Genomic DNA, 25,734 nt, shown 5'->3' on the forward strand with positions numbered 1-25,734 from the left:
TGGTTGTTATACGAAAAGTCAAATAAAATCCAGTTGGAAAAGTTTTCAAAAGGAATTTTATATGAAATGTGAAATATTGAATAAAATGCTTACTTGTTGGCTTCCTAGTAAGCATAGATGTAAGGAGAAGGGTCTCATCTTAACATAGACAAATAACTAAACTGTACAATATAATGAGGTTATCATCAAAGTTGAGATTCTGATTGATTTTCTCATTAAAAATAATTCCTCTGAAGAGCAGCTCAAAATAAATCTTTAAGAAACTGCTTGCCAGACTATTTACCGGGTAAGCTCAATGCAAACAAATCGTAACAAACAATTAAATATTTTCATCGTTTCGATTTTAAGTAGAAATTAGTAAACGGAATTAGTAAACAAAAACAATCACCTTACAATTGTGATTCTTTGGAAGCATATGAGTAAGCATAAGGGTTTCATTTTAACGCAAACAAATAAAAGATATATAAAATGTATTTACTTTGTCATCAAAGTTAAGATACTGTTCGATTTTCAAATTTATTCATCTGAAGAGGAGCTTAGGATAAATATTAGGAAACTGATTACCCGACTATTTACCGGGAAGTCTTTTGGCAAACAAGCCCTTCTAAACATAAAAAATATTCTTGTTTTATCTATTATATATTGAAATGCAATATTTAAAATTTGTCTTTTACATTTAATATTCAACAAATTGCTGTCTTACTTGGTGATTCCATGTAAGTATATAAGTAAGCAGAAGGGTCCCAACTTAACAAAAATCATTGGCAGAGCTTGAGATCATATTCTGTACAACATTGAAGTGACAATTTTGATTAAATGTCCTTAAAATAATAATTATTTTGTGGAGAAATTCCTAACATAATTTCAAGAAACTGATTACTTTACTATTTACTCACAAATAATCCAATATAATTTTTCTATTCTCAATTTCAAGTTTCTGGAAAAAAATTGGAATTCCATAAATCAAGTTTTGCATGTCCTTATTTCATAATGACACATGTATCTCATTTTATCTGTCCCCGAAGAAAAAGAAGAGTCACAGATGTAGATGAAAGAAAAACCTATCAACATTTCCACTGACATTTAAAGTGCTAAAGACAATTTTTTCATAACTATCTTCGTTTTTCTGTTCGATTGCTACCAAACTGCCAATAATTTTTTTCTTTCTCTCTCGTAAAATTGATGGCAATAGTTTGTCGTCGTTTTCATTTTGGAACACACACAAAGCGTGCAAGCTTATTAATCGTCTCAGAATTTTAATTTTGTCCGAACGTTGCTACGTTTTTTTATTGATCTTTTGTCGGTATGAATAGTCAGTTGGGTTTATCGGCTTGCTTTTAAAGATCTGTTGGAAGTGAGGTTTTTTACAATTTATTTTATTTTTTTTCTCCAGCTTTGTTCCGACGTTCATTACAACATAAACACGCAACGGGAGGCCGAGTTTTTTTTGGTACTCATCTCCAGCTCTCCGGTAGCCAACCAGCCAGGCAAAGTAAAATTTTTATATGCTGTTTTTTCTTTGTGGCACCATGGTCCAGCAGGCTCATCCCCACCTTCCATCGTTCATAACTAAATAAATTCAATGAAGACCATCAACTGACACGGCTGGATAGGTTTGGCGTTTTTGCATATTGGACACAAATGTCTGTCTGTCCCCAGCAAAGCTGTGTGGAGCTGCACATGATCACACGGTGGCGACGACGGCGGCGGCGTCTTAGTCTTCGGCAGGCTCAAAGAGCCAAAGCAATTGGCTTATCCCAAGACTGATTGAATAAATGCAACAACAACAACACTATCCTCAATGAACGACGACGAACAACAACATGAATGGAAGCTGCCGCCATCTAAAGCTGCTAGATAGATATTAATTCTGCCATTTTATCACCGATTTGTACAAGTAAAACATACATCACTACGAAGTACGAGTATGTGTATGGCATATCACAGTATTTATGGCATATAGATATGAATGGAGATGGGAAGGCAACGGATTACTGTTAAGAAAAATTACCAAAGAAATTAATTCTTTTCTTAGAGTAAAGACAAATTCTGTGGATTACTTTGATGTGACTGGTAAGCATACAAGTAAGCAGTGGGGTCCCAAAAATCACTAGACGAGGATAGGAGGGGCAAAATAGTTTCTGCTACTCATAAAAATAAATTATTTTATATTGTTTCATAGAAGTTATAATGCATTGAAGAAGAAATCTAAAGATAAGGTCATGAAAAGTGATTACTTAACTATTTACTTAGGAATAAATTAAGTAAAAATTAAATAAATTTCAAGATTTCCTCCAACCAAGAAAATAATACATAATTTTTACCATTCCTTGCTGAAAAAAGAGGATTTTTTCTCTATTAACCAAAAAAAATTAAAGTAAAGACAATTTTTCCCGATGACTTTGAAGTGCCTGGTAAGCACACAAGTAAGCAGAGGGTCCCAAAAACCATTACACAAGGAACATAGTAGCAACATAGATTCTGCTACCTCTAAAAATAAATGATTTTATATTTTTTCGTAGAAGTAACAACGCATTCACGAGCAATTCTATGAATAAAATCATGGAAAGTGATTACTTAACTATTTACAGAGGAAGTTAAACGCAAAAGTAAATAAAATTCGAAACTTTTTCCTGCCAAGAATGACGATACATATTTTAATAATTCCCTGCTGAGATTATCAGATTTTCTTTATCATATCGTTTGATAATGTACCAAGTGTCAATGCTGAAGGTCAAATGACTTACTTACACCTTCTTAGTAAGCATATATGTAAGCAAAGGTATGTATTAAAGTATAATTTTAAACATATTTCTTCCTAGTATGTTTTTAATAATTATTTAAAGAAAAATATAGTTATCAGAAGTCCACAAGAACGCTGTATTTTTTATACAAATAATTTTTTTTTTTTAATATAAATATTTCTTTTCAATTTGTGTTATGGAATTTTGTTACGCCCAAAAAAATAGGATTTGAATTCGCTGAGCAGCAATTTAACAGGATCTTATTTATCATCTGAAAATTGTCTCTCCAACTCCACGAAAAAATTCAATTCATATTTAAAACGAGAGTAAATTACAAAACACAAAACAATCATCAGCTAAAAATTCAAAATAATGTGAGAAGGAGATAGAAAGGCGATAAAGGATATGAAAATGGAGAAAACAGTCTCAAAATGGAGAAATAATCTCAATAAGTTATTATGTTATAAGAAAAATAATCTGCAGATTCGGAAGATGATTCTCATATTCAACTTTTGACTTGAAGGACCATTTGAAGGAATTAGGATTTTTCCTAGTAATTAGGTCACAAATTTGGTATCTCAATAAGTTATTAATTATTCCATGATGGGGATCATATTGGGCATTTGAAATAATTTGAAGAATTTTCCAGTAGTCGAAGGACCAACCGAACGTATTATTGGAGGTCGAAGGACCATTAAAAAGAGAACAATTATTCCTAAATGCCCAATAACGAAGGACGAAAGGTCATTAATTTTTTTTTGACCTAGTGTATTGGAAGTCGAAGGACCATTAAAATGAAAATGGGTTTTCTATCAAATATATTTTATTGATTGCTTAATGAGTAGTAATATACCTCAATTAAAAAAAATATGACGGATATTAGAGCGGATCGAAGATTTAAGATTTTAATAGGAAAAATGGGATCTTTAGAGAGTTATAACACAATGACACAGTTCTTATTGGAAGTCGAAGGACCATTAAAAGTACATTGGGAATTATTTTAACGATATTTTATTTCAAACTCATTGGGAAGAATTGTCGCTCATTGAGAAATAAAAGTGACAGTTATTTGAGCAGGTCGAAGGACCATTTAATAAAGGGAAAGGGAATAAAGAATTCTATCGGGAGTCTTACTTCACATTTATTATGAATTTTAGCTGATAACTGTCGAATAACATATTTTTGCCGATGATTTTTTTTTTTTTTTTGTATATATAAAATGATTGGGTACCTTGAAGCCCCCATTTATTTATAGAAGTAAAAATTTTGTTTGGTAAACAAAGAAAACGTACAGTACTTACAAATCCATGTTTATCACTAATGTTATTGGTCAGCTTTAGTTTATGAAATGAGACAACTTTTTGCATCCACTGTTCACCGGTTGTGGGTGAATCGGGATGGATGTACATGCGTTTGGGCATTTCGGGATCGGCCTTGCCGGCAATCATCCAGCGGCTATAGAAAAAATTATACAAAAAAGCAAAAGGAATGTATTAGAAAAATTAAACAAATATATAAAATTAAAGTTTGATAGGTTCGGGAGAGGATTGAGTAGGTTGGGAGAGGTTGGAGTAGGAGGTTGTGAATTTTTTCTCCTTACTTACCTATTGTGAAATTTATAACGATAATCATCGGCAGCCACAATATCCAACAGTAGAATATATTTCGCCTTGGCGTCTAGGCCAGATACACGAAATTTCATTTGCGGGAACATTTGTCTGGAAAATAAAAAAAAACAAGAATTTATTATTTTTTTAAATTTTTGTTAGAAAAATCCCTGAGAGGGAAATAATTACAACAAAAATTTTCAAGAATTATTAGTTAAAAATCCAACAACAACATCATGCCTCTTAAGCATTATCATTATCGAGTTTATCATAAGCTCCTCCAAAAAAATGAAAATAAACAGGCGTAGAGGTTCGTGCGGTCAGTTGCTGACTGGTTGGTTGCCTGACTGTTTGGTTTATGGCCCGATCACCGTAATGTGGCGCCAACAAAAGTGCACGAAAATTTAAATTTCAAAGTTATGTCTAAATGCTATGTAAGAATGTGTGTGTGTGTGAGGAAGGCTACAAGTATGAAAGCCTGGCTGACCGGCAGTAGCTTTTAAACCACCATGCAGCCAAATAACCAGCCAGCCAGTAGAGTAAATTGATATTTGTTTTGCCAAAAAGGACTTGCTTGCAACATGGTTGCATCAACACCATGGTTGCCGAGAACACGTTGAACAGTTGCTGCAGTAACTGCAACTACCACCAGCGTTGAAACGAAATAATGGTTTAGATTTGCAGATCCCTTAGCTTGGCTGTATGAAGCCACCCATTATTAGCGGCCTAATGCTGTGGCTTCATTTGTCCAATTTGGTGAAATTGTTGTGGCAGCAACCACAGTTAGTTAAGTAAAAACAAACATTTTTATTTGGTCACAAACGAACGTGTTGAAAGGCTGGGATGTTGAGTGAAAAAATCCAAAAAAAAACGCCAGTGGCGCCCAACATTGACCATGCCAAACAGCCAACCAACAGCAGTGAAGTCAGGCTAATATAGTGACGGCCATGCAGCATTTTCGAGAGTGCATTGTGGAACTCACGGTTTTTGTGGGGGCAAAGGGAAGAGGAGAGAATCCATCACTTGGCAATGCCACGAAGTCCATGCTCCTGCAACACTTAGCTCCTTCTACGTTCATCAATATTCTCATTTATTTCGTTTATTATTTGCTGCTCGTCCACCAGCAAACTACCTCACAAATATGAAAATTATAACTTTGCAACAGCAATCACTCAATCTTTTTTCGGTTCTCCAAGCCTCTGCAGAGGCAGAGAGGAGAACCAGACGCCAACAACTATCCTGGCTTAGACTCATGAATCAAATTTAACGAATGTCTCGTCGTCTCGTAAGTAACGACGTTGATCGTCATCATCATCCTCATCGCCATCATCATCACCATATTATTAACAGCCGCCAAGCCGGACAGACACACAATTCACGGCGACAGACGTCAGCGAAAAATCAACAAACAAGCCCACTAAACTACATAGATTGTCCAATTGTATGGCGATCAAAAAGCAAAGAAAAAAACGAAAAAACTGGGGGTCCAACTCATGGTTGGTATCCCTAAAAAAAAACAGGCCAGCTCATGATTCTATCTGCACTAAGCCCAGGACCAGTTGTTAAGCGGCCAGCATAAATGTTGTTTTTTTTTCTCGTTTTGTTGGTCAATAGTTAAGCGTTCACCTTGCTTCCTTCCGCAGCAAACTACAACAGTTCCCCAACGAAAAAAAAATTGTTGCCGAGGCAATTAACAGGCCAAGGGAAAGCCGGAGTTTTTGTGCCTTATAACGAACGCACATCTCCACATCTTCTGTGTGCCCCCCTTTTTTCGCAGACACTTTATCCAGAGTCTGCCGTCTACCCCGTGTGTGTTTCTTTTTGGTAGACTGCATTGCCCTGGGCTTATTTTCAATAACTCGTTAACCATTATTGAAAACTTGGCGCCAGTTGGCAGAACTCACACCAACATCATCACCCGGCATCGAAGTCGTCGTCATCATCATAATCTTGGTCGTGCTGCAGGAACCTCAGCAGCAGCATTGGGCAAATGTTGTCGCCTTCTTCACTACATTTTTTGGCAACACAACAAATCGGGGGCCACCACACACGCGCTTCGCCAAGAATCGCACACTCTCCTCCTCTTAATGTGCCTTCTCTGCAAACCTCGTTTGGCGCATCAATCTAAGACACAGTCGGGCGAAGCACCGCACGCGTGCACTCTCGCGAGAGTAAGTATCGCTATTCTCTCACACACATTCAACTGAACCAATTGAAAAACCATTGACACACACACAAAGACAAGTGCGTGAGAACAGAATTTTTTATGCTCTGCCCGTGCCTGATCTAAGATCTCCATGGCCAAAGAAGATGCCCTTGGTTGTTGTTGAACAAAGCTCACAGAGAGCAGCACAACCAAACAACAATTGATAACACATTGCCACATTGCTAATTTTTAGTGGTAAGCATTGTGTTTGGGGTCCTACGTCTTTCCCTGGATTATGCTGTCGAAGTTGGCGCAGGCGCTGCGCCCATCTTTAAGGTTGGTTGTTTGTTTTTGTTTGTTTCTTTTTCTTGTTACCAAATATATTATTTTCTGCCTTTTCTTGTGAGATCTTCTCTGTTTGATTCGTTTGAGCGATTACCACTATTCCCCAGTGGATAAGGCCAGGCAGGCCAAAAAGAATGAAGATCAAAACAGTTGTTAATCAAAAATTTGTGGTTGAGTGTCGATAAGAAAAAAATGTTAAAGGGCGAAGGACCATTTAAGCCGTTTTGGGGAAAAGAGAAGATTAGGGTTAAGGGCCTTAGAAATGTGATTGATGTCGAATATCAAAAATATTTAAGATTTTAGTGGAAATGCAATAGAAACATCCATCGAAGGACCATTTGTAAAAATAACCTCCCTACTCGAAGGACCATTTCAGTTACTGTACTAAAGGGTAACATATTAGCTGGGTACCCCAAATTATAGTGGTACGTAAGTCGAATATCGATTAATCCAATAAAGGAATATACCTAGTGAACCCCAAAGACTATTATTAGGGTCGAAGGACCATTTTAAAAAAATCACAAGTGGGTTCTATGGACTAAAAAGGCCAAAATCCAGTGGATTGGAATATTTTTCATTATTTTAAGACGTTACAAAAAATTCTGGGATCTCAATAAGTTATTATTTAAACAAAAAATATTAAAAAACCAAAAACTATTATTAAACCCGGATTAAGAGCCAACTGATACTATTTTCCCACAAAAAATTGTGGAATTTTAATGTGTTATTAGCAGATTATTATTTACAAGACCATGATATAATTTCTAAGTTATTCAAGACATCGAAGGACCAACAAATCCCTACTTGATTATCATTATTCGTCAAAATTATGACGCTGACTTTTGTTAGTCACTTTTGCGAAGCTCTCGCTTACCATAACCCACATACTTAGTTGCGTTTTTGGCCCTGCTTATTTTCCAACTGGCTCCTTTGGCTACTCTTTAACTTGTTTGCTTTGTGACTACCAATGCTGCTGGCTGCCTAACCACTCTTTCTGGCCCGGCTAACTGCCGGTTCGTTTTTGGGGCGTCTCTGTGCGCCAGCGCACACATGTCTTATTTTCAACGAGATACACGTATTTAGGAATGATGATGGCTTGTTACCATCGTGTTGATAAGCTTGTTTGGATATTTCATTTTTTTTATTTTTTGCAAAAAAACACACACAATTTTCATTGTTTGTTGTTGGGTTTTTTTTGGTATTGCTTACTTACGCGTTCTTTAAAACTGTTTGAGAATTTCTGTTCGTTTTTTTTTTTTTTTTTTTTTTTTGAAGACTGTCTTGTCTGCAAAATATTCTTGGTGTGTTTCTCTCTTTTTTTGCAAAACTTTTTGGGCCAAATATGACATCATGGGCCAATTGTTGTTATGTTTTAGACAAGCGTTTCAAAATGTTTTCCCAAAAATTGCGAAAAAAGAGGTAGATTTTTTTTGTGTTGTTGGTTAAATTTTGTTGAAAACTTTTGTCAACATGTTGAGGAAACAAACAATTTTTTGTTGTTGTATTTTTAAGGTGTAAAGGAAGGCCCAGAAAAAAAAAACTTAAAAATTATTCTGACTGTCTCTTTTGATTAGTCAATAACTGAATGCTTTGCTGTTGTTTTGAGCTGAGAAGAATTTCGTCAATGTCAAGAGGAAGGCATTTTTAGGGATACAGTGGGCACATTATAAGATAACTGAAAAACTAAGCTTTTGATTTTAATAAAATAAACATCATTTTAAAGATAAAATTCCATACTTTGGGAGTTGAGGCTCTACAGCCAACTCTACAAGGTCTTACATCAAACGCGATTTGCCTATATTTCCAATGCATAATTTGAAGTATATGCCTCAGTATTTTCCGCATATCTCGAGAACTGTTATAGCTATCGGAATAATTTAAGCCACTATTTAGAGTCAAGAAATATAGAGACAATATTTTCCTTTAATGTAAATAAGTCGGGCATTAAATAAAAAAGTTACGACCCCCAGAGTACTGATACTAAAAACATTACTATTTTTTGGGGATATGTAAGGTTGATAAAAGTGAGGCCTCGTTTTAAAGATAAGGCTTCATTCTACATAAGTTCCTTTGGTGCTAAGGCTCTATAACTCACTAACAAGGTCTTAGAGATAGAAAGATTCTGAAAATTTCGGTATAAGTAATTTGACAAATATGACTTAATTTTTTCCGCATATCTCGAAAACTTTAATAGCTAATGGAATAATCTAAATCATTTTTAAGAGGTGAGGGGTGTAGAAACTATATCCTTCTTGACTGTAAATTGCCAGGGCTTAAAACCAAAAAGTTATGGACCGCAGAGTATTGATACTAAAAACATATGAAAAATAACCCTATTTTGCGTAACTTAATTTTTTGTGGATATCTCAAAAACTACGTTAGATATTAAGAGAAACTAAAATGAATTTTCAAGTTAAGAGCATCAGTTCCAAAAATCCTTTTCGGATCAAGACGCTATAATCTATATTTTAAGAGATGCCAAAGCAAAGAATTCCGAAATGTTACTTTAAAATTTGTTCAAAGACAAGTTTACATTTTTTGGATATCTTGAAAATTTAGTTGAATATATGGAGCTATATCCAAAAAGAGTTATGGCTACAAAATAAATGAATATATCAAGCTAATCAGATATCCAAAAAAAGTATGCAAAATTATTTGAAGTAAATTTTTTTTAAATATTTTAGGCTTAATTCTCTACATGTTTAAGTTCCTAAAATCAAAATATATATTTTAAATATTATTTAATTAAGTTCTTCTGAATATTTCTTCCCATTAAAATCCACTGTATCTCTCGCTCTCTCTCTCTCTTTCTGAAAAATGTTTACACCATGTTGTCATATATTGCATTCCTCGTTTTGCAAGTTGTGAATAAAATGTTTCTGTATTGGTTGGTGATTACTTGCCAGTCATAATTTTTCGTTGATTAAGCTTTGGCCATAACGCAAAAAAAATATATATTTTCTCTTTTAAAATTGAAGTCACGTTTTTGTGAGCAGCGTCCTGTTGACGAGCTAAAACCCCCAGTTGAATGATTATGCTGGACATGTTCTTATTTTTCAGACACTATCATCAACACGAGCGACAGACCAGTCGCAAACATGGAAGGTGGGGGACAAACATTTTGCAAGGAAACCAAAAACAAAAAAGTCTACTAAAGGATTTCTAAACACAAATTGAGATTTTTGATTTTAGCCATTTTTGTCAAGTTTTCAATAATAATAATTATGACATAGCAACGGACCACCTAGGTTTGTTTCCATTGAAGACAAAATATGGAAGCCAGTTGTTTAGCTATTCCACGGCGCATAATTGCACCTGTCCTTTTTGTAAGTGAGTTATCCTGGTGATGACAACATCAGGCACTCTCTCTCTCTCTATGTTGTGAAATATTTGTTTTTATCGCAGATCCAAACATCCCTCACATCGATCAATTCTTCTTCTCAAAGGAAATGACAGATATTGTAAGTAAATTTATTTCCTTTTGGATACTTTGTATGCAGGAATCCCAGGACTGCAGGTGTCCTTTGTGGAGATAACCATGTTGACAGCATTGACAAACGTCTTACAGTTTTGGTATTAATCTTTAAGGACTTTGTCAACACGATCAGTGGAGATAAAAAAGGACATTTTCCTTTTGTCTAAATGTGTAACAGAGGGTCAGTCAGATGTTTATCCAATGATGTCCTGTTTTTTTACCATTCCATGAACCAATTTGAATATCAAAACAATTGCTTGGCAATTGCATTTTAACATTTCAATAAAAATCGAATGAATTTACAATTTACATATGCAAAAAATTACCCGGGGAGTCATGAATTTATTTGACAAATCGAATTTAGCAAAAAAAATAAGGATCACAGGAGCGATTAACATGTTGTAAAAAAATGATAATTATTTTTATTTCCATAAAAAACGAAGGATATACAGCAGCAGCTGCTGCTGTTTTATTCGTCTCAAACTCCCGAGTGGCCACACTAATTACCCCTCCAAAGGAAAAAAACATAAACAAGGTAATTTAGGGCTATGCCTTGACCATAAAAAACGGCTATAAATAACCCACAATCAAAAATTGTTAAACAAATAAAGCCAGAGGAGTTCATCTTCGGAATCTTCATCCTCAGGTGGTTAAATACCCACGCACAACAAACACACTCACTCACGAAAAACAATAAATAATAAAATTATATGTGGAAGTGATTGTTGTTGGATATAAATGACCAAGCGCCAGGATGCGCTCCATGGACAAATGTCCATTTATACAAAACACACACACAAACCAATTTGAAATGTTTCTCTTTTTGTTGGTGCTGTTGTTGTTCCTTTTCCCTTCATTTTTTATTATTATTAAATATGCCACAGCGTCTGACTGACAGCCGGTAACGCCCCCAAAATATATCATCAACAGCATCCCTAGGAGTTGAGAACCACACAACAACAACAACAGTCCGACACGAATAGTTCTACATCCAAACATGAAAACACACAAATTATTACAATTCACTTGAGTTTGATGTTTCATTAACAACACAATATGGCTAGGATGTTGCCCCCACAAGGATGGTAGTTAAAGAGTAATTAACGAGGGTGGTTAGACAATTAAACGGATAAAAGAAAATTAATTAACATTTATTAACAATATCAGAATTAATGGTTATGTCAAGCGGGAGAAATGAAAATCATATATTTTGCGCATGTTACTATTTTCAAGATAACTCCAAAACTAGGCTATGGATTTGAAAGAATTGTACCACGTTTTAAAGATAAGGGTCCAGACCTCACTACTTCTTCGGGGACTGAAGCTCTATAATGCCTTCTATAAGGTCTTAACGAAAGAAGAATTTAAGAAAACTTACAAAAAACATGAACATTTGAACACAGTTGCGCAACTTCCTATTTTGTGGATAACTCAAAAACTAAGCGATAGATTTTAAAGAACTATGGGTCGCTTTTAAGATAAGGGTCCGGACTTCACTACTTGTTCTGGGACTGAAGCTCTATAACACCCTCTATAAGGTCTTAAAGAAAGAAGAATTTAAGAAAACTTACAAAAACATGAACATTTAACCACAGTTGCGCAACTTCCTATTTTGCGGATAAATTAAAAACTAAACTATAGATCTTGAAGAACTATAGCTTGTTTTGAAGATAAAGGTTCATTCTTCAACATTTCTTTGGGGACTGAGGTTCAACAATGGATTTTATAAGGTCTTAAAGGAAGAAAAAACTTTGAAAATGTATACAAACATGTGGAAAACATCCTGTTCTGAGTAACTTAATATTTTGGGGATAACTCAAAAACTAAGCTATAGATTTCAAAGAATTGTAGCTCGTATTGAAGATAAGGGTCCATACTTCATGACTTCCCTTACGGATTTGGTTCTATAATGCAATTTATAAGGTCTTAAAGGAAGAATAATGTTTGAAAATATACGAAAACATGTGGAAAATACCCTGTTTTTAGCAACTCAATATTTTGGGGATAACTCAAATACTAAGCAATAGATCTCAAAGAAAGGTTTTGAAGATATGGCTTCATATTACATAAATAATTTATAACACAGTTAAATATTAGAGAAAAAAATAGTTTTAAAATATTACAAATTAATAAGATTCAAATAAAGTTATAATATTTTCCGCATATCTTGAAAGGTTTTCGAGTTATCGGAATAATGTAAACCGATTTTTAGAGAGGAGAGTCGAGGCAATAAAACCTTCATTGGATATAACAACCTTAATGGTTAAACAAACAAGTTATTGACCAAGGAATAAGGCTACTGAAAACATATGAAAAATAACCCCATTTTGCGTAACCTCAAATTTTGAGGATATCTCGAAAACCAAGCTATAGATTAATATTAATTATGGCTCATTTTAAACATTATGGTCCATACTTCGTAATTTCTTTGGGAGCTGAGGCTCTATCACTTACTCTAAAAGGTCTTATTGGGAGAAAGTTTGTTAAAAACGTACTACAAGTAATATGAAAAATGTAACTTCTTTATTTCCGCATATCTTGATAAGTATTACAGACAGCGGTATAAAGTAAATGGATTTTTGGAGAAGAGGAGAGAGCTAAAATAGACTTCTTTGCATTTTACTATGAAAAGCTTTAAACAAAAAAGTTATAAACCGAAAAGTGAGGTTACTCAAAACATATTAAAATTCAGCCCATTTTGCGTAACATAACTTTTTGTGGATATCAAAAACTAAGCTAGATTTTAAAACAAACTAAAGTGAATATTCAAGATTAATAACAAAGCTTTAAATTTTCCTTTGCGATCAAGACCCTATACCTTACTTTCATAAAGCTCCCAAGGCCTAGAAGTTTGAAAAGCGGCATGCAATCATTTTCAAAATCTTGCTTTACATTTTTGTGCGTATTTTGTGAAGTATTAGAGATATTGGAAGATTTTAAACGGAATTAGCAAATATAGGATCCGCACTTTAAGTGCTACTTTGGCTATATAAACCAATTTCTGTTAATAACAAAATTAGAACCCTTAGAGTAGCTATACTGAAAACCTGTGAAAAATAACCCTATTTTCGTATGGTCTATAATTTTGCGATATCTCGAAAACTATGATGTGTATTGAAGTAAATTATAATAAATATGAAAGATAAAGGTCTCAGTTCCAAACCTTCCTTGAGGATCAAGGTTCTATATCCAATTGTATATAGAATATTATGTATATTTTTCTCAATTCTCCCAATAAATTATCAAAGAATTATGGAATCTCAATAAGTTATTATTTACGATAAAACACAAAACCCTCGAATAAATTTCTCGCATAACTAAATGTTGTCTTCCTTTCTCTCCACCTCCCTCCTCCCTACTCCAAATGTCATGCTTATCTCAGAGTCTAAACAAAAAGGTGCTGGTGGTATTGCTTATCTCGTAGAGAGCTCCCTATGCCTTAGACTTTTTTTGCCACGCTACCGAACATGGCTGTTGGTTGCAACGGCTGCTGCTGTTATAATTTTTTGTTGTTGTAGGCCCGCGTCTGTCATTTGAGACGTTTAACTAGATTATCAGCAGACAATTAAAACCCAGTGTAAGAAACTAAAACTCTCTCGCCTAAAAACATCAAGAAAACAAAACCCAGCAACAACACACACATAACATCGGCTTTGCCACCGTTTGGTGTTGCTTCTGAGTCGTCTTGTTGCCGCTTGGGTAATACAATGTACTTGCTTGTAGATACTTAATCAAACAAACATAACAATTAACGTGGGACCAAGAAGAAACAACAACAAATATTAGTGATGATGGTGGTGGTTAGTCGAACGAACAATCATCCATTCGAATTTTTGGGTCATAAATCAGCTTCAATCCAAACGAAAGAAAAATGTCACTAGAACATATTTTGTTTTCGGCAGATAAGCCTCTCTTTCTCTTGCCGGACTAGATGGCTGGAGATGGATGACAAGCGAAAGTGTCTACATAGCCGAAATTTATAGCCAATGACCTTAAGAACTTTTCTTTTCGTCCAGAAGCGATAAAACCCAAAGCCTCCGGGGAAATGATGGATTATGATGCTCAACATGCTCATGCTTGATTTAAACTGTAAATTATAAATGTAATTTCAAATTACATGCCATAATTTAAAAATGTAAACACCAAAGGTCATAGGGCAAATCCCAAGAAATATTTTCATTTTGATTTGGATGGCAACACACTTTTTGTTGGCACTGTAACTCTGTTTGTCATTCAACCAATGCTGGATAATATAATAATAATTTAGCCAAGTCACAACTTGCCAACAACAAATAATAATTGCACAGCTTTTGAGCTTCATAAATGCCGGTGGCGGCATTAACAATTGTTGTGTAAAACTGTTAATGCCAATGCATTGGCCTGAATGACTTGCAGGCTGGCTGGTTCGATGGCTAGTCGCTTGGTTGCAGGTTGGCTGGCTAGCTGACTGACTGTTGCAATGTGCGTGTTGAAAATTGTCTCAACAATTGGCACTTTTGCGCGTGTAGAGTGTAAAGTGCATAAATATGTCCCATGCACATTATAAAAATTTGTACATATGTATGTAGACATATCGACATTTAGATACTGATAACAAAAACCAGTGGCAAATATATATGTGTGCATACAAAGAAAGCGTATACTATCTAGGTAGCTAGCAAGAGTCGATTTAATATGAGGGTATATATTTTTTTAATGAAATTTATATAAGTGAAATTATATTAAGCTGTCACAATGGGTCTAAACATGGCAGGTATAATTTTTGCTGTAAGCGATTAATGAGACAGTGGCTCAAAGAAAATCAAAAATAAAAAAATCATATTTCCCCATAATTTCAAATTTATGGCAGATATCAAAGTATAGGAAACGGTATTTTATAGAACAGGTTTCAAGCTACAAAATTTGCCTTGACTATAAATATCGAACACTTCAAATAAAAATGTTATCGGTGATGGAATGAGAGTACTAAAATCCTTTGAAAATAAGCCTCTTTTGCGCATGCTTTTATTTTAAAGATATCTCGAAAACTAAACTCTGGATTGAAGTAAATAATAATTCATTTAAAAGCTAAGGGTCTAAGCTTCAGAACTCCCTTTAGTGCTTGGGCTCTATATCAAAATTTATAAGGTCTTAGAGAATGAAGAACTTTGGAAAATCTGCCTTAAAATAAAGTAAAAGTATAACTTATTTATTTACACATATATTTTAAAGGTGTTGCAGATATCGGGATGAAGTAAGCTGAAATTTTTTGGGTCTAACTAACTAAGCCTTCAAACAAATGAGGAATGCCCAATGAGTAATGATACCGAAAACCATACGGGTTATAGGGTTAAAACCCCGATAAAATACAAATTTGCTCAAAAGCATCAAACGATTTTCTTAATGTACGTCACCATTTTTTTGTTATATTTTAAAAAGTAATATAGATATTTGATAGAAAAAAAAACGTCATTATGAAGAAGAGAGTCATAATTATAGAACCCTCCTTAGGCATAATTATCGTAGGCTTCAAACAAGAAAGTTATGGCTCCTAGAGTGAGGCTACCGAAAACCAATGGAAAAATAACCCCATTTTGGTATGTTCCCTATTTTGGGCATATCTCGAAAACTAATTTATGAATTGAAGTCAATGAAGATGGAGGTTAACGAGAAGGTTTCAAGCTACAATAGATTCCTTGGTTCCACGATCCTTGAAGCAATAATTTCAAAATGGGTTTCAATTCAGAATGGAGTACTTCGGAGAAGATTTATGGGATTACTTAAGTAAGATATCGCTTCTCTATTAAACGACCATTCCTTGACGAATTTTTGGAAGGACTTTCACCTAATTCCCTTCGACCTAAAAAGTCTTTCCGTAATCTTTAATCTCTCATTACTTGAACTGTTGTGGGAAATCCCAACCACCAAAATTGTTTTACATGCAGCATTAGACACTTCACCTCATCACACCCTAGGTATGACATACACCCCTCCAAAAATTGCATGTGCATCATGTCTATTCTTGCTTGAGTCTTTAAGGAAATTGCATTATTTGGCGTTTTTTGTTCTTCATTATTAGCCCTATTTCAAATTTAGGTGAGAATTTGGTTTAAATGTGTTGCATAATCCTTCATCTTGGCCTCAAGTGGGTGAGTGTGCTGCCCCAATTCTCTAGATATGACAAAGATTGCATAACCCAAGGAGGAATACAATGCATATGTGGGGGAACGCTGGATGCAATTGCACCGCAAGTACAAGCTGGCCTGACATGCAATGACGTTGATGAGGAAAGGAAATATTATTTTTTCCCCTTTTCATAACACTTTACAACATTGTATTTTGGAGAATACTCGCACATAGAAGAGGGGTTGGGGGCTGGGAGCTTATAGCTTGAGTTTAGCACGTTTTGCCTTTTTCCTTGACATGTAAAGTGGCAACACTCTGGCCTGAGTATCGGTAGCACAACAACAGCACTTTTCTTGCTTATCAATGCTGTGGTGCTAATCGCCACTCATTCATTTACACCTTCAGTGTGGCACTTAGGCGCGATGCCTGTTTGTCTGTCTGCCGGTTCGCATTCAACACTTGACAAGTAAAACTCGACATCGACGTGAAGGCAGGCAGGGAGAAAGGGACGTGAAAAGGGGAAATGAACAAATTTACTGTTAACCAGGCAAAACCAGGCAATAAAGTCCATTCAAGAAGTTGGCGTACTTTAGCACCTTGAGTGCTTTCTGCCCACGTACACACATGCATGCATACATACACACATATGTAAATGCCATATCATATATACATATATGTATGAGTTATTATTACATGTACTTGTAATAGACAAAAGTTCTACCCACTTCTTGTGCATACCAACCCGGGAAGCAAGCAAAAAAATACTCCCATCCAATCCACCTGCAAATAAAACAATGCCGGTCGCTTGGTATTCATTTATATGCTGCTGGTCGCCGCGAGTGTGTCTGTGTGTGTGTGTGAATTGCATATTTGGAGGCACTTACAATTGTTGTGGTTGTGTATGTGTCAATTGTACATTTTCTGCTTAAAAACAATGGCATATTCTCTGAAAAATGGTGTGAATGTGTGATAATTTTTGCTTCAAGTTCTATGACATGCATGCTTGTTGGCCTGCTTGCCTGGCTGGCTGGATGACTGCCTGTTTGGTTGTTGCATTCATTCGCTCGTTCACTCACTCATTCATTTAGTCAGTCTGTCTGTCAGTCATTGAGACAACACAAGTTTTTGGGATTTCATTTATATATATATTTTTCGAGAGAGATGTTCGCCGGTTTGTTGTTGTTGTTTTTAGTAATTTCATTGTTATTCTGTTGTTGTTTTGTAAAACAACCAGTTACTTTCAGAACAGAAGCTATACACATATATTAGCCATGGGCTAATAATGCAAATTGGACTAACTAACAAAAATAGGGAAATTAATAAAAACAAAAATAACAAATGTTTACTCTTACTATACCACTTGATTTATTTTTAAATATAATTTTTTTTAAATAAACAATAATAAAGTTAAGGTTAATTTTAAATAGGCATTTTTTCACATAGCAAGGTTGGCAATACTGAATTTCCAGACCTGCTACACCTTTTAGGATATGTTATAGGGACTTGCATATAAAGAAGTTTTTATAGCCTGGGAACTACCTTAATAAATTTACATTTGTTTATCCGAAACCAACACTTGGTTTCCGAGTTATGCGTAAAATTATAACCTTACTTTAAGAAATACAATTTTATTGTAATTTTGAGTATTCACTTTCTGTGGCCCTTTACTTCTTAATTTTAAGGGCTAGAAAAATATAACCCTAGGGACTTTTGAACCTACACATATCATTTTTCAAATGCTACTTGCCGCTTTAAAATTGCTTACGCAGTTTTGGAATTATGTGGAAAATAATGAACATACCCAAAAAGCATTTATTTCCGATATTTTTTAGTAATCTCCCTTTGCAACCCATAACTTTTCCATTTGATGAACAGGATAAATGAAGTCAAGGAGATTTTGGAAACCTCAAATATACTCTGTCAAATAATATTTAAAACATTCAAGTAGCTATAATAGTTTTCAAATTATTCAAAAAACAATTACTCTACACAAAATGGGTTCATTTTAACGTTGTTTTGAGTAACGTTATCCTGTGACCCCTAACTTTGTTATTTGAGAACATGGAAAATTACTATCAAGGAGGATTATGGAACCCTATAGATCTTCTCTTATATGTATTTTAAAGTAAGTCATTACCTATAACCGTTTACAAGTTATCGCAAAAATTCTGCAACCCATCATTGAACATAAGAGCAATTTTTGTATACATGCCAATCATTTTTGACACGTAACTCCGAATAATGTCATTGATCGGGTCTTGGAACCAATGAAGCTTTCATAGATTGGTCCATGCTCTATCAAATGAACAATTGATCTCCTTGAAAAAGTGTGTAGTTCTTGAATTATGCCCATAATATTGATGATACGCAAAAACAGGTAATTTTCGCGGATTTTTCGTAACTTTATATTATGGTCCCTAAAATTTTAATTTGAGGAGCTACAGAATATTTCCTAAAAGGAAACTCATAGAAGAGATCTATAGCTCAAAAATGCCGCAAAAATTAAGCATATAGCTGTTCCATTACCCAAAATATGGTAAAAAATGTACAAACAATTTCTTAGTTACGATTGTGTAATGTTTTCAAGTTTTAGGGCCCGGCAAGCCTTTTAATAATTTATATAGAGGTTTGATATCCAAAGAAGTTTTGAAGCTTGAAGTATTAGCCTTAAAATAAACCATAGTTCGTTAGAATATCTTATGTAGTTCAAGAGATATGTTAAAATTGTTAGCAAGACCAAAAACCACTTTATTTTAATGGTTGAGAGAACGCGCAGTTTGCCACTCCTAACTTCATTATTTTTATAGATAGCTACCTGGACCCAAGAAAAATTCGACCAGATTTCTCCTCCTCTTTAAAATACGCCTCACAATGTTGCCATATCTTTTCAAAACATTCATTTTTATTTAATTTAGTTTTGTTATTTAGTCCATTTTTGCGCTTTTTAAATACTAAACGTACAACAAACTATACGACATGCCATACGCTCGCTCCGCTATACGTTTGCTTGGTTGTATACACGTTGCGTTTTTATACCAGCACTTAAAAATTTGCGAGTTTTTCAACGAGTCTTGGCTTTTGTTTTGCGTTTTCTCGTACAATTAACTTGAAAAGAAAAAACTTTTTTGGTTGTGTTGCTGTTGCTGCTTCTGCTGCCACTGGTGTTGTTGTTGTTATTTTTATTAACAAAGTGCGAATTATTGTTGTTGTGTTTTTAAATTGCTCACTCTCCAAAAGCAACACTTGGCCCGGCACTTTACACTACACCATTCCTCGAGAGAGTTTACAATAGCGAAACCAATGCCTTGGCACATCCAACAATAGAGAGAAGAGGAGTAGATTCCAACATAGCCAACCAGCCAGTCAGGCAGGCAGCCAGACCAGTAATCAATGTTGCAAGAAAATATAGTACAACATAGTTATCGTTGTTGTTGTAGTCATAGTAGTAGCAGAAAAGTATTTTGTACGCCATACATACGTTAAAGCTAACAATTCATTCATCCATTCCATTCACAGTCAGGCAGGCAGTCAACTATTCAACCAACCAACCTACCTTCTTACTACCCAACCACAATTTACTTCTCATGCTGAAGAGTTGTAAAACAGGAACTTGAGGAAGAAAGAAACAAAATTGTTGCCACAAGGTTAAGGAAAAGTATTCTAGACGAGGAGAACAGCAAATGCAAAAAAACGACGACAACAAAAGCAACAATTACTTTCAAGACAACTATATTTCATAGTTAAACATTAAGCTGCGTCATATGTCATAGATACCATTTTGGTTTTAATCATAGGCCAAAGAAAAATAAGAAGAAGACAACGACGACGACATAGAAGAACGAGAGAAAAAGTTATGGTGTCTGCCAACAAATTAATATGTGAGACACAGGAAATGAGGAATGGTGGATCCCGAAGAAATCAAACTATAGATTATAATCTTCATTATCATTAATTAAATTGCCTCAATGATCAATTGTGACACGTGATAATGATAAAACGAAAGATACATTTATGTTACGTTTATGAATAAGACGTTACGTATACTTTACGCTAACGATACACTAACATTATAATCACATAAATTATTTATATGAATTTCGATTATGATTACATTAAACGGTATGCATAAAAATGTCTAATTATTGTTTAAACTGCCTTACGTTTACGTTACGTATACGTTTTGACTAATTCAATTATTTGTCAGAGTTGTATTTTCTGAAGAAACAGAGCTGTGTTTCCTTAAGTTTATTTGAAAAAGTTTTAAGGGTATTAAATGGAGTTCGATGAAGTAACACAAGTTATGTGATAATTAGGCTTATTATCGGTATATCCGACCTATTATTTCCGGAATTTAAGGTTTTATGGACATACTTTGAAGATAAAATTTATAGCCTGACATCTTATCTCCAAAATTAAACATAATTTTTATTAAATACGAACATATTTTTCGAGTTATGCTCTAAAAATGGCCATGCGCAAAACTGACAAAAATTTGAGCGAGTTTCAGTAATCTCATTTGAGTACCAATTACTTGTTAATTTATAGAAATGGGTACTCGCAACAAGGGAAATTTTTATAGCCCCAATGCTCCTCGACAAAATTAGGCACAATTTATTTCGATAAATTTATTAACATTGGAGAAATTTAGGTCATATGCACAAAAAAGACAGATAAAAAATGACTTACGTAAATATTTTGAATACAGTTTTATGGCTTTGTTTGTATACTAATATGAAGTTGCAGAATCGGGACTCCAATGAAGAATTTCAAGGCACATGTCTCTTCTTTAAAATGTATTATGATTTATACCAATAGCTCCAACGGTAGTTGAGATATATAGAAAATGATAAGCATACGCAAATTGGGTGAAAAATTACGCGTTTTCATTTACATTATTCTGGTAGCTATAACCTGTAGATTTTTGGAGCTAGATCTTCGCATCCAAGGACGATTTTGTAGCCTATCTAGTTCTGTATAAAATATTATGGAACTCTATTAACCTAACTCAATGTGTTTTGAAAATATCAAAAATACAGTAAAGCATTTTTGAAAAATAAATGACAAATTTCATTACAATAATCGGTATTTTGAGGTCTAGCTTTTGAACCTATTTTAATGTGATACAGGTCAGACTTCGTTGAAGCTTTTGTAGTGTAGTATCTCCTCTTTGAAATGCATTATAAAATGTCTCAATAGCCGAACTAGTTTCCGAGATATGTGGAAAATAAAGAGCATACGCAAACTGGGTCAAAATTGATGTATTCTCGGTAACCTTACTCCGGGACGCATAACTTTTTTATGCATATAGCTGGATATCACTTCTCAAAACGAAATTTGTAGCTCTAGTCCTCCTCTTTAAAATTCAGTATCAATAATTCTAACTGAGACCTGCCTCAGACCGGATAATCGTTTTTTCCTCTTCTTCCGAAAAGTGAATTGGGGACTCTCATCGTTTCCCTTTTTATCTTCTTTCCTGATAGAAGTTCTGTGATGAATTGTGGACTTTCATTGTTTCTCTCTTTTGTCTTCTCTTCTAATTTGCAAAATTCAATAAAACTGGCACCCACTCCTAAATTGTTGTTGTTGCTGTTAGTTTCTTGAATCATAAATTAAAAAATAAATAAATATATGACCAAGTTTCTTTACGTCTATATATATATTTTCATATTTTTGTTTGGCTTTGAATTATTAATGAGCTGATGATGATCAGGCGATGATGAATTGCTGACTCTTTAGAAAATAAAATGACTCGTTCGGCATATCACCTAAACTGCCACTTAAGCAAACAGTCAATAACTGTGTGGCTGAATGGCTCTGGAGCCCAAGCACCAGATCCACATAATTGTTGGGTATAGCGTGGTGTTGCTGGCTGCGATGATTATGGTGGCGTTCACATAGCGTTAAGATGAAGAGGTGCAGATCACTTAACTCAATGTTGGAGGGTTTCCTGGTGATGATAACCTTGTTGGCTGGCTGGTTGAATGGCTTGTTTGTTTTGTTATTTTACGTGCCAAATACGCCCACTTTTTTGGTGTGGCTGGTTGTCTGCTTAACCTTAGCATATGTTGGCAAATTTCTTTCGTTCTTGTGGTGAAGCTTCAAAATTGCCTTAAGGATCATAATTCTGGGTTATGTTTTGTTGCATTGTTTGGTTAGCCAGCCTTGTTAACCTAAATAATTGGCCTTAGGCCTTAAATATGGGTATACGCATGAGAATATCTCAATGATGACGAATAGCATGATCATGAGAATCGTGAGGGAACAGGTTCCTGTTTTTTTTCTTGTGGTTTAGAAATAAAAGCAAAAGTAAACACACATTCCTTTTTGGACGAGAGTCCTTTGAATATTTGGCATATGTGTGTATGTAACGGATATTAGATTATGGAAACAGGTTTCCTAACTGCAAATTCTTCATAAATCCCCATTTACAGTAGTAGCCTACATACAAACACACACTCTACACATGCTTTAATGATCGGCTGGCTGGCTGGTCGGCCGGCCAAATATTTATTTTCTTTTCCATCCCCAACAGCTGTTGTTGTTCTCTCTGGCCCAAAACAAAACTGTATGGACACGAACAGGAATTTGTGTGTTTGTTTCTTTTATCAAGGGATCGCCAAGGATGATGAGCCTAGCTAGAATCCTTAACCGCAATAACAGCCGACCAACAAAAAAGGATGCATGCAAGGTATGCAGGAGTGTGTGTGTGTGTGTGTGTGCGAGAACATTGTATGTTCAGTTCAGTTTTTCAAATATATACGGGTTAATGTCTGGATGCAAACCGGCACCTTGAATGCAACTGACGGTTTTTTGCACGCAAACGCTTTTTTGTTGTTGTTGCTTTTATTGTAATAATAAAAAATAAACAACAAAAACAAAGCCTAAAAATTTATTTATACACTCTTCATTCTTGTTCTCTCTCACTGGGTATCTTCGTCATAACATTGTTGCTGTCTGTCACAAATTCAATGAATGACAATGGCCTTTGAACGGCAACAGCAGCAGCAGTTATAGGGGTATTTGTGGGGTACTATAGAAAGTGAAAACTGAGGATTTTAATTCGTATGAAGAATAGCAAAAAAATCTGGCTTAGTCGAATGATAGCTCTATAGTTCTAATAGTTATAGACCCTGGAAAATGCTACTGAAAATAACACGAATTTTGGTCCACTTTAAGTATGGCCAATATTTTTCATATATCTCATAAACCAATAAAGCTATTGAGATATTTTTAATTGTATATTGAAGAGGATCTATTAGGCTACAAAAGTTTCTCCAGGTTCGGGAATGTATCACTACTTAATAAGTTGGAAAAATAGCCCTTGAATCGCCGATAATGCTTAAGAGAAAAATCATGTGTATTAAAAATATGTATTACTACCTTCTAGATATTTTCAAAAATGTTGGATTAAATAATTTGAGTTCTATTGCATTTTATAAAGGATAAGTTGAGCAACAAAATTCGTCTTTAGTGTAAATATCTAGCTCTGCAAATTTAAAAGTTATAGGTCTCCAAATAAAGTTACTAAAAACACACCAGTTAGCGTATGCTCTTTATTTTCGATATATCTCAAGAGCCAATTCAATTATTCTTACAAATCGAATTACATTTTAAAGAATAGGGACAGGAATTGAAAATCACTTTTACTATCATGAATCTATAACTTAGTATTGGTATTCAAAACCAAGCTTCCAAATGAAGACTTTTGATCAGATCGTTCAAAAATTGTTTAGCCCTCTTTTGTTCATATTTCATGTATTTTCCCAGAAATTTGTTGAGTTATGGCAATATTTTGTGTGGCATTTTGAAGAGGGGCAAAAACTTTATAAATCTCTCCTTTATTGCGAGTAACTATCTCTTCAAATTAGGGAGTAATCGGTATTCCAATGAGAGTACTGAAAATTAGGCAATTTTTGGCCTGTTTTGCGCATGTTACTTTTTGCGGCATAACTTCACAACTAAGTTATATTTTGACAAGATTTCTTTTGTATTTCAATGATAACATAACAAGCTATAAGTTTTGTCTTCAGAGCATGGCCATAAATTATGAAATTTTCGAAATAATTGCTCGGGAATCTAAGTTTTATGCCTTATGCTCACATGACAAAGGGTACATCTTCGAACTTCCAATTTTATGGTTAGAAGTTAAGTTTTTCAACTAAACTCAATAAAAAGCAACTCTGCTTATAATCAATGAAAATACAACTCTGATTCTGTGATGTTTCAGTGTAATTAGTCAAACGTATACGTAACGTAACTGTTGTATACTTAATGCAATAAATTATAGTTTCAATTCACGGGGTAAATGACTTCTGAGGATATTTTCTCTATATTAGAGGAGTTGTGTGAGTTGTGAGGATAACTGATTCTGTGATTCTGAAAACATTCAGTGTAATTAGTCAAACGTATACGTAACGTAATTGTTAACGTAATTATATTTAATGTAATACATTATAGTTTCACTTCACGGTAAATGACTTCTGAGGATATTTTCTCTGCATTAGAGGTGTTCTCAGAGGATAACTACTCTACATTACATATATTCGGGAATCCGCAGTAAGTTATATAAATCAAGCATACGACTTCGGGGCCTGTCTGCACCAATGTATATGATTTTTCAGGTTATCTACAATACAGGATATGACTTCTAAGCTCTACGTTCTCTATACAAAATGTCATTTGAGGTCATATACTTGTATGGACACACATTAGTCTCCTATTGTTCTCCTGTTTGTCTTCCTATCCCAAACACCATATTTTCACTGTCCATTCCGCTGCCCACCTACCCTTCATGCACAAAAACAAAAAAACAAGTCATTGATTTGTTTAATCTGTATGGTGTTAGTAAGCTCTATGTATACACACTTATATATGTAAACCTACATATGTACATAATCTATTTATGTATATATACATAACTACTTATGTATACAACAAGTATGTATGTATATGTAGTCGTAGTAGTTGTATAGTAGATAAATTGAATGTCTGGCTGCCTAGTTGACTCTCTGTCTGTTCATTTGTTTGGAGGATATCTATTTTAGTAATTGCGCATGTCTATGTTGTAAAAAAGTCACACGAACACACACACATAGAGACACACCATCATCTGACTGACAAAAAGCCAAATGACGAACTTATTCGATTGGAAATTTTGTTTTTTTCTTTTAGGTGACCAGTTACATCATCTGTATCAAATGTGCCAGGATATGTTTGTCAGTCAGTTCGATGTTGTGAAATTTTGTCAGCTTATCAGAAAAAGGGGAAAACAAGTTCCAAGGAAATTTGAAAAAAGAGAGAGTCTTGAACGGA

General features: G+C 34.6%; 1 protein-coding gene across 1 annotated transcript in view; it reads right to left on the reverse strand.

Annotated features, from left to right (window-relative positions):
- Positions 1 to 25,734, reverse strand: part of LOC133338887 (optomotor-blind protein) — a 103,868-nt gene that overhangs the window by 62,207 nt on the left and 15,927 nt on the right. The window contains exons 2-3 of the mRNA XM_061547013.1: positions 4,349 to 4,462; positions 4,037 to 4,199 (exon numbers count right to left, since the gene is read on the reverse strand). Coding sequence (XP_061402997.1) covers positions 4,037 to 4,199; positions 4,349 to 4,462 — 277 coding nt within the window. The remainder of the gene's footprint in view (positions 1 to 4,036; positions 4,200 to 4,348; positions 4,463 to 25,734) is intronic.

This window comes from Musca vetustissima, unplaced genomic scaffold, assembly GCF_032173495.1.
Source record: "Musca vetustissima isolate MV318-11 ecotype Yass unplaced genomic scaffold, APGP_CSIRO_Mvet_v1 utg704, whole genome shotgun sequence".
NCBI lineage: Eukaryota > Metazoa > Arthropoda > Insecta > Diptera > Muscidae > Musca > Musca vetustissima.